The 10,219-nt window shown below is 44.6% G+C and overlaps 1 protein-coding gene across 1 annotated transcript; it reads left to right on the forward strand.

Moving 5' to 3' along the window:
• The first annotated feature begins 3,575 nt into the window (after positions 1-3,575).
• On the forward strand, positions 3,576-9,530 carry LOC123121927 (protein SDA1 homolog). The gene is made up of 15 exons (XM_044542021.1): positions 3,576-4,302; positions 4,975-5,151; positions 5,265-5,389; positions 5,463-5,595; positions 5,706-5,855; positions 5,981-6,034; positions 6,648-6,743; positions 6,851-6,910; positions 7,006-7,080; positions 7,168-7,221; positions 7,593-7,694; positions 7,783-8,433; positions 8,569-8,697; positions 8,816-8,923; positions 9,098-9,530. Exons 1-15 carry the CDS (start codon positions 3,895-3,897, stop codon positions 9,245-9,247), a joined length of 2,472 nt encoding a protein of 823 aa, XP_044397956.1. The 5' UTR covers positions 3,576-3,894; the 3' UTR covers positions 9,248-9,530.
• The last annotated feature ends 689 nt before the right edge of the window (positions 9,531-10,219 follow it).

The following is a 10,219-nucleotide window of genomic DNA, read 5'->3' on the forward strand; positions in this document are numbered from 1 at the left end:
ATTGCCTCTAGGGCATATTTCCAACAGATGCAGGTCGTAACTCGTGAAGTGGTCAATGCTGGCTTGATGAAGTGACCGTGCGGCGATGCCGGTGTGCCCGCTCCGTGTAATCCGTGGGGCGGCGATGTTGGCGATGATTTATCCTTCGCGATGCCGAACTCTTGTTCGGCTTGCCGAGATGATGATCCGAAGAAGTTGATCTCGGCTCAACAAAGCGACGACGTGTCGGCAGCCGTAGAGCAACGTTGTCGGGCTGGTTTGACACTGGCGCGTTGGTGAAGATCATATTGGAAAAGACTTTAAAATTAGTGGGATGTGTTTGGGAATAAAACACAATACCCCATACAAAACTTCCTTCAAAAAGGATGTCTGAAATCTCGTTCATAAAAAAGATGAACTCGGGTCGGATTCATTCTCGCGCAGAAAACAGATCTGAAAAGTGATGCACTAATCGGAAGGTTCCCGGAGTTTGGACGGTCGGATCGGGCTGAAATTTTGAGGGATGGTAGATATAGGAATTCCGCAGCCGATCAACGGTTGGATCTTCCAAAAGACGTCCGAACTAGATGCTGGACACCACGCTCCAAACTCGTCCAGATTCCCGTCCAGATTTGACGGGGCTCCGGTACATCGGAGACCGGCGGAGATTACTCCATTGGAACGCGACGAAATTTGACAGTGTTGTTGTAGACTCAATTCCGCACAATTCCACCGAAGGAATCATCAAATCGATGCTCGAGGAGGTGGTGGTAGCGGATACAAGTTCGCTGTTCGAAAAAACAGCACGGTCGCCTGAGGGCAATGTTGACGTCGAGCCCTTGAGCTCCATGGATGATTCCTCCATGATCTTGATAGAGATCGGAGTTGATGTTGATGAAGGCCCTCGTCCGAACATGATGATTGGAGGTAGGGCACAGTCCTCGGTTAAGCCAAGGTGACCAGTCGAGCCGGCGACAAAGATGCCGGCATCGACCATAAAGCTCAACTCTGATGCGTAGATCGCGCGGGAGACGATCCGAATTCCCATCGCACCGTGGCGACTGCCAGCAGGCTCTCAATGAAAGCACCAATGTCGGTTCTATATGCGGCATATCTCGTAGTAGGGGTCCTAAACTAGGCGTCTTGGAGCAATGGTAACATGGACTCGGGATTTTACCCAGGTTCGGGCCCTCTTGATGGAGATAAAACCCTACGTCCTACTTTTGATTGTATTCATATGGGGTGTAGTACAGAGTACATGTCTCTTCCACGAGATTGATCTAATGAATATATCATTGTCTATTGACTAGCCTGGCCTCGGTTTATATATGCACCGGCGGCCTAGGGTTTTCGGAGAGTCCTTGTCTTGGGCGGCAAGTCTTGTGGAAACCTCCTTGTATGCGGCATGGGCTGTCCGAAGTGGCCCATGAGTAAACCGCCATGGGGGTCCTCAGCCCGATACACCTGTTCGGGAGACGACGTGTTGAGTACCTCCTAGTGCAGGACACCGTCAAGGGGCGCCCCCCGCCACATATATATAGGTGGGAGAGGCGCCCCAAGTAGGACCGAATCCTACTTGGGTTCCTCCTAGGCCGGCCGCCCCCCTTTCCTTATTTACCGAAGAGGGAAGGAAATAGGAGGGGGAGAAGGGGAAGGGGAGGCCGAATCCCCCCTTTCCTTTCTCTTCCCTCCTTTCCTTCTCCCTTTGGTTCGGCCCATATGGGGGGCGCACCAGCCCCTGGTGGCTGGTGCGTTTCACCTCTTGGCCCATTAGGCCCATATCTTTTGCCGGGGGTGCCCGGAACCCCTTCCGATGACCCGATATGTACCCGGTACCCTCCGGATCACTTCCAGTATCCGAATACTATCGTCTTATATTAATCTTTACCTCTCGACCATTTCGAGACTCCTCGTCATGTCCGTGATCTCATCCGAGACTCCGAACAACATTCGGTCACCAAAATCACATAACTCATATAATATAATATCACCATCGAACGTTAAGCGTGCTGACCCTACGGGTTCGAGAACTATGTAGACATGACCGAGACACCTCTCCGGTCAATAACCAATAGCGGAACCTGGATGCCCATATTGGCTCCTGCATATTCTACGAAGATCTTTATCGGTCGAACCGTTATGACAACATACGTAATTCCCTGTGTCCATCGGTATGTTACTTGCCCGAGATTCGATCGTCGGTATCTTCATACCTAGTTCAATCTCGTTACCGGCAAGTCTCTTTACTCGTTCCGTAATACATCATCCTGCAACTAACTCATTAGTCACATTGCTTGCAAGGCTTCTTATGATATGTATTACCGAGAGGGCCCAGAGATACCTCTCCGATACTCAGAGTGACAAATCCTAATCTCGATCTATGCCAACTCAACAAACACCTTCGAAGATACATGTAGAGCATCTTTATAATCACCCAGTCACGTTGTGACGTTTGATAGCACACAAGGCATTCCTCCGATATCCGGGAGTTGCATAATCTCATAGTCGAAGGAATATGTATTTGACATGAAGAAAGCAATAGCAATAAAACTGAACGATCAATATGCTAAGCTAACGGATGGGTCTTGTCCATCACATCATTCTCCTAAGGATGTGATCCCGTTATCAAATGACAACTCATGTCCATGGTTAGGAAACCTTAACCATCTTTGATCAACTAGCTAGTCAAGTAGAGGCTCACTAGGGACACATTGTTTGTCTATGTATTCACACATGTATTTAGGTTTTCGATCAATACAAATTTAGCATGAAAAATAAACATTTATCATGAATAAGGAAATATAAAATAACAACTTTATAATTGCCTCTAGGGCATATTTCCTTCATTCTGCACATCAACAACTGCTAACCTTATATGGCGTGTAGTAAGACGGGTCCTCCCTGAATATCTCAAGGGATCCATGGCTGCCCAAACAGGTGAGCATGTATTTTTGGCAGTCTTACCAAGTTTCAAATTAACTGATAAGTAAGTACCAGTTGCCTTTGCATGTATAAATGCTTGTCTGTACCCAAAGCACCTGCTTCTATCGCTTAAAATTGCACCGACAGTCCATCAAGGTAGAAGGCCAAACAAATCAAATTTTCATCGTTCCCAATTCTCACTGGTTTATGATTGTACTTGCTAATGTCTAATCACATGATGAATTTGATGATGTTATCGTGTCCAATTTAAGCGTACATATGCATTACACGTCTTTCACGTTGTAGGAATATGCATATACAAATTCACATTTCGGTTCTGTTAAATACACTAGGTCGCATACCTGTGATGCTCAACAAATCTATAATGTCATTGATTTGGCAATACACCTTAGCCTAAACCCATTTTAATCCACGTATTTATATTATTTCTGTACATCACATAAGGAGTATGAAGATTTAGGTTGATGAAATATCTTATGTATGTTCGACACGCATATACGCGCTTGTATATTTTTCTAGATTTTATTTGGAACGTAGGAAAAAAACCATTCATCAATGAAAAAGGTAACGGGCTTCCTGGAGCCGACCCAGTGCCATCCAAAAGCAGTTTTTGCCCGAAGGCCCAACTATCCATCCACTCCGGCACCCCCGCCCTCCCTCCTTCCCTTCCCCTCCCACAAACTACCGCACGGCTGCAGCCGCATCCCAACCCTAGCCGCCGGCACGCCCACACCCACGCCCACGCGCGCCGCACCGAACACAACTTCCGTTTAGAATAGAACGCCCACCCCTGGACTGAAACTCGGCGACGGCGACGCGCATTCCAAAGACTCCGACCACCATCGGCTGCAAAAGTATTTATTCTAGAAAAAGGCGTACAAGATTTTGTTTTTGGCACCCATACCGTCTTACTAGGGTTTTAGAGCGTCCATCCCCGGCGGCGCAGCCCGAACCTTCCCCCCTCCCGCGGCGATGCGCCAGCACGCCCCCGCCTACACGCCGGAGGCGGCCTCCGCGTCGGCCACGGGCGGCGCGGGCGAGCGGCACAGCTTGCCGGCGCTGCAGGCCAAGATGAAGCGCGACCCGGAGGGGTACGAGACGGAGCTCCGCCAGCTGCAGCGCCACTTCGAGTCCTCGGTGTTCCTCTTCCGGCAGCAGGCGGCGCTGTCGTCCTCCTCCTCGGGCGGCGGCGGCGGGGAGACGGCCAAGGAGCTCGGCGACCTCGCGCTCTTCCTCGCCCACGTCGCGCCCTTCTACCCCAACGACCTCGCCGACCTGCCCGACCACATCGGGGGCCTGCTCGACACCAACGCCCGCGCGCTGCCGTCCGGCCTCCGGGTGCACCTCGTGCAGGCGCTCATACTGCTGGTCAATCGGAAGGTGAATTCCTGTTCAATTCATTAGTTGCCTTCAGATTGAAATTTGTTTGGTATTATTGGTGGGCAACAAGAGATACTTAGCTATTGGTACGAGTTATTGTTCAAATTCATTGATGTGGGGTCTGTTTATCGTGGTTAATGTATACGGCAGTTGACAATATTTTTCTGCTACTACATTGGGAAAATGTTCTGTTTCAGTTTTGCTTCTTATAACCACACAAGATGTGTACCTGTTGGTACATTATAGGATAGCAGCAAATTAGGCCGATGGGCTTTGCATTGTTCAGGAATTCATTCATACTGATACTTATGGTAATGCAATGGCTGAAGCCTAGGATAAATCATCTCAACGGAAAGTTTTGAACTTTGACCTGAACTGTAACCAGCACTGTTCCCAGAGTATATGGTCTTGGTTTTCTTCCTTCCAAATTTGATGTTCTATCAGCCCCAGTAGGAAGTGCAACCGGACTGCGAGTCCGTGATTGTCTGGCTGTCATCTTTAAAATTTAAGGGCCTCTGGGTCGCAGTGGAGTTTCTAGACGCGTTTTTTATTTGGTAATGGAGGAGGACTAGAGAGTGGATTATTACCGAATGAAGAGCCTTTTTCTTTGCCTTGCAGAGTTCAGTTTTGCAACCTTATCTCATTGCAATCTTTTGTTACTTAAATGTTTAGATTGTTGATCTGGAAGACACCATGGAGTTATTTATGGAGCTCCAAGTCATTGGAGATCGAGCAGTAAAAAAGCTTGCATTTTCACATATTGTACACAGCATCAGAAGGATGAATCAGAAGCACAAGAATGAAGCCAAGAATCGTAAACTGCAAGGCATCCTTTTTAAATTAGTACAGGTTTGCAACATCTTACACTTGATTTAAGAAGTATTATCACGCTTAGCATTGTAGCTGGTAAGCATACACTTGAGGCCATTTCTCACCTCATCTGATTATTTCCTGTTTGTCAGGGCGAGGAAGAGTCGAGAGCAAAGAGGGCTTTTACTATCCTATGTGATCTTCACCGTCGAAGGGTCTGGTTTGATGACCGCACAGCAAATGCTATATGCGATGCTTGTTTCCATCCCTCTTCGAGGTACATTTTGTAAGGAAATGTAGGTGTTTGCTGTTGGTTGCTTCCCATCTAAAAGAGTGTATTCTACATGCAGGCTTATGACAGCTGCTATTTCATTACTCATTGGGTATGAAAATGTTGAGCAAGAGGATGATAGTGATGCCAGTAGTGAAGATGAAGCAAGTCAAAACCCAAATATTATACTTAGTAAAGAAGATGTCTACAAGGTGATTTGGATGTTTTGCATATTGGGTCTCTATTGATAGTATTTTCGATCTTATGGTTTTATTTGTCTCTTCTAATGCATTCTGTCTTTTCTTGATATTTTTTTTCTCAGGCAAATCACAAGGGTACCTCTGCTAGTAAGAAAAAGAAGAAAGCTAAATTGGAGCGTGTAGTTCGTAGTATGAAAAGGCAACAACGTAAATCCAATGAGGAGAGTGGTTCCAATTACTATTCGCCCCTTACGTATTTAAAGGATCCCCAGGTAGAGTAACATCATAAATTTTCAAGCTGTGTCATTGTCACCATAAAATGAGATGTCACATCCACTTCTTGCTGTTGATGAGATAATCTTCTATTATGCTAAAACTCCTTTTGGGGCTCTTACAGGGTTTTGCAGAGAAACTCTTCTCTCGGCTACAGAAATGCAATGAACGATTTGAGGTTGGTCTTATTATTCCTATATCTAATATCCCTTCATGCTGCTGTGTTGTCCTTTTGGAGGTTGACATGGTTTCCTCGGTTACACAGTGACCATTATCTACTATGCAAATATGTTTACTCATATTTCATGATGAACCTATTATATCAAGTTGGTGTCATAGATGTCTGTAATTTCTTATGTTGATGGTCAATTTTCAAATGTTCGCTGACGCAGATTCTAATATTACTTGTATTGTGACACGAGTAAGAACAACCCTCAAAGTAGGAGAATACAGACTTAAATCTCAATTATTGAATTGTGTACAGCAAGATCGGTTGCTCAGCTCACTAGGCGGTTAAAGGGTAGTCTACAAGGGTGTAATTATTAGAAGTGTTATCTGAAACCAAGAATAGGTTGCTTTAGGTGGCCGGTGTGAGCTAGTTTTCATCCAATGGTTAAGATTGTTAGATCCCGTTCTTATTTTTTGGCTTGTTCTGACTTCATATGCTCGCTATCATATCAACCTTTTCCACATTTAGCATGCGATTGCATGCTCTTCTGTAGCTTAGGCTTCTGCCACTTTTTGGTGAACACGAACCATTTCAGTTTAAAGGAAAACCATTGCATGTGCAGGTAAGGATGATGATGTTGAAGGTCATAGCAAGGACTATTGGCCTGCATCACTTGGTTTTGTTGAACTTCTATCCATATCTTCAAAGATATGTTCAAGTATGTTACTTAACTGAGAGTATGCCTAGCTTGCATCAGCCTTTGAAAAATTGCTAGTTCTATTCTATGCTGTTATGGTCATATTCCTTTACCCTTATGCAATGCAGCCTCACCAACGAGATGTGACTACTCTACTTGCTGCAGCAGTACAGGCTTGCCATGAGATGGTTGGACACTGTACTTCCCCCCTGTATTTTGTAACCAATGATGTCACTTCTCTGGATATTTTAAATACAACGAAATTAATTTGTTTCTTTTGCAGGTGCCTCCTGATGCTGTTGAACCGCTGTTCAAGCAGATAGTAAATCAATTTGTGCATGATCGTTCCCGTCCGGAGGTTTGCACGACTCGCTTATTCATCATTTGAAGTGTGTGTACTTCCTGATTAACGTGAGCATATGTCTAACTAATTGACTTCTTTTAGGCTATTGCTGTTGGCCTGAATGTTGTGAGAGAGATCTGCATGCGAATTCCTTTGGTACTTACTTTGCTCTTCTCTGACATCTCAGTTTCAGACTTCTGTGCATTTACTTAGTTTGTGGTGCTACCTTAAAGACTCATGGATGGTACACTGAAAAGATTGTGATAGTTGTGTGACTAAAAGTTTTAAGCATAACTAAATGAAGACGCGTAGACTCGGCTATACATGACCAGGCTTCGTTTATTTAATTTTAGTAGTGGTCTACCATATTGTCGATCTTGAGATTGGAAAGTTTCACTGGTAAACTAAACGTGCAGTCTTGCATACCTTGTGTCCTTGGGTCCTCTATGGATTCTAGAATGCCCAGGAAGATACTATCGGTTCCTTTACTCACTTAACTTCCTTTGGTTCTTCCTCTAAATCTGCAGATGATGAATGAGGATCTACTCCAAGACCTTGTTTTATATAAGAAGTCCCACGAGAAAGCTGTTTCTATTGCCGCTCGCTCACTTATCACATTATTCAGGGAGGTCAGATATTTTCTTGCAGATTCTGTGTCTGTTTTGGCATTTGCAGTTTTGTTTCACTTAGCTAAACCTACTTTTGTTCTGAATTCAGATCTGTCCTTCATTGTTAGTCAAGAAAGATCGTGGCCGTCCTATTGATCCAACTGCTCGGCCAAAAGCATTTGGAGAAACCACTATTGCTAGTGATGTGCCTGGAGCTGAGTTGCTAGATGAAGAGATGTCACCAGAGGGGGGTTCAGACGATGAGTCTGATGCTTTTGATTCTGATGACGATGAAGTGTTGCCATCTGCGAGTGGTACCCGGCAAAGTTTGGAGAGTTTATCAAACAAGCTTGATGCTAGTGAAGATCATGAAGATGAAGTATCTGGGGAACAAGATGATGCAGAGGAACTAGACGAGGATGATAGTGATGACGATATGGATGAACTAGATGACGACTCTGACGTGGATGGTGATACTGATGCGTCTGATGAGGATGAAGATGAGGAGCTCAATGACGATTCAGAGAATGAAGACTCAGACCAGGAGGTTGAAGACAGTGATGAGGAGGATAAATCAAAGGGCAGCGGTTCCAAGGTGCAGAAGAGAAAGTTAAGTGATTATATTGGACAACTTGATGCTGCAGATGCAAGCCTTCGAGCTCTGAAGAAGTTAGCAGGAGCTAAGAAGGCTGAAGCCTCAACAGATGAAGCTGGCAGAATTTTCGGCGATGAAGATTTTAAGCGCATAAAAGAGCTCAAGGTATGTGAATTTCGCATAGCTTCTCTACTTCTGTTATACATTCATTCATTGTGTTTCAAGCTTAGAGTACCTACTCTTGTTCAAAACTAAAATTGCTGTTAAACAAACATTTTACTGAAAGTGCATGAGTTTCAGGCAAAGAAAGCAGCAAAGTTGGCTTTGGTTCAACATGGGCTTAGCAAGGGTGACACAAGATCAGTGACCTTCAAACTTCCTTCTACTGATGAGCTTAGCTTGAAGCGCGTTGATCCATCGGAGCTCGCGGTATCCTCTCGCTCCCCGCACACAAAATCACATACATTTTATCTATATAAACTATTCTTCCCCACCGACCGCACACGCAAAAGCACATACGCTTGACCTATATAAACTATTTATGCAGGCTCACGTCAAGAGAAAGATGACCAAGGAAGAGAGATTAGAGATGGTGAAAGCTGGAAGGGAGGATAGAGGAAAATACCAAGCAAGAGCAGCTATTAAACAGAAAAAGGTAACCCAAGAACCTTATTTCCTTATGTTAGCCTGGGCTACATGTTCATGGCTGGTGAAAATGTGATCTCGGTGGCATTCCATATACAACATCGATGCTGTAATGTTTTCTTCTGGGGATTTTTGTTTGATCTTCTATTCCTTGTCTGATCACTTTCTTTTTGGTGTCTGTTAGACGGGTGGCTCGAGCAATAAGCAGAAACAGCACCAGAAGAGGATGCCTCTGGCGGCAAAGAGAGCAAAGGCAGCGCGTTCTCGCCAGGAGAAGAAGACCAAAGCGAAGCACTCAGGAAAGCAGTTCAGGGGACGGAAGGCCTGGAAATAATGAGGGCTCGTGTTTGCTTCTTTGCAATTGGTGCCCGGAAATTTTGACTGTCGTAAGGATATTGTGTATGATATGTTTACATACGATATGCAGTTTACAGCAAGGCCGTATTTTAGTTATTTGTTTTCTTTTTGGGAAAGAATGGAGCCAATAGTTTCTTCTTGTTGGAGGATCTTGCCAACGAATTCTTGGAACGTTTTTGCTGGACGAGTCATCTGAATCCCGCTAATAGAACTGGCCTAAAATGTTACTAACATCTGTTTAAGATGTTTTTCTAGTTCAATTTGATCTGCAAAAATGTCTTATACTCCTATTTATGAACAGAGGGAGTACATTGCATAATACCAGTATATTTGAACCGAACATGACATGCACGAGGGGATATCAAGAAATAACATGATTCGAGTGCGTTTCTCATTAGGCCCGGCAGCATTTAATTAAAATGTTGTCTCCCGACTGCAGCATTTTGGTGGAGGGAGCTGCAGATGTACGTAGTGTGATGTAGGGTGCAAACAACTGCCAGCGCAAAACAAAGAAAGCAAAGGATGTGGCTGGCCGGCGATACATATGAATCATCAACTGTAAATATAGATGATTTTTGTTGTTGCGTGGAGGGAATAAATGTGATGAACGACGAGGATGTATTGGAAGAAAGAGACTAAATGTTTAGTAGTAGGAAACTTTTGATTCACCCGGCTGAAAAGAGACGCTGAGTTCGGGACGCGAAGTTATTGCTCCCGAGCACATTTGCAACTAGATGAACAGTAACACCAAAAACATTGAAAAAAACTTCAAAAAATTATGATTTTTTGGCAAACGTTGACAAATTATCTCAGTGCTTGCAAAGTTTCGTCGAGGAATCACATTCGTGGAAGACGTGCCAAAAAAACAAAAACAAAATCGATGCTCCGAAAATGCTACTTTTGAAAGCATTTTGGAGCATTGATTTTCTTTTTGCCGCGACTTTCACGG

The sequence above is a fragment of the Triticum aestivum genome, chromosome 5D (genome assembly GCF_018294505.1).
Source record: "Triticum aestivum cultivar Chinese Spring chromosome 5D, IWGSC CS RefSeq v2.1, whole genome shotgun sequence".
Lineage (NCBI taxonomy): Eukaryota > Viridiplantae > Streptophyta > Magnoliopsida > Poales > Poaceae > Triticum > Triticum aestivum.

Excerpts from the sequence above, each read along its gene's own strand:
- LOC123121927 (XM_044542021.1), top strand. The coding sequence starts at position 3,895 with ATGCGCCAGCACGCCCCCGCCTACACGCCGGAGGCGGCCTCCGCGTCG. Across the intron at positions 8,434-8,568 it reads AGCGCATAAAAGAGCTCAAG|GCAAAGAAAGCAGCAAAGTT; the intron begins GTATGTGAATTT and ends CATGAGTTTCAG. Across the intron at positions 8,698-8,815 it reads TTGATCCATCGGAGCTCGCG|GCTCACGTCAAGAGAAAGAT; the intron begins GTATCCTCTCGC and ends CTATTTATGCAG.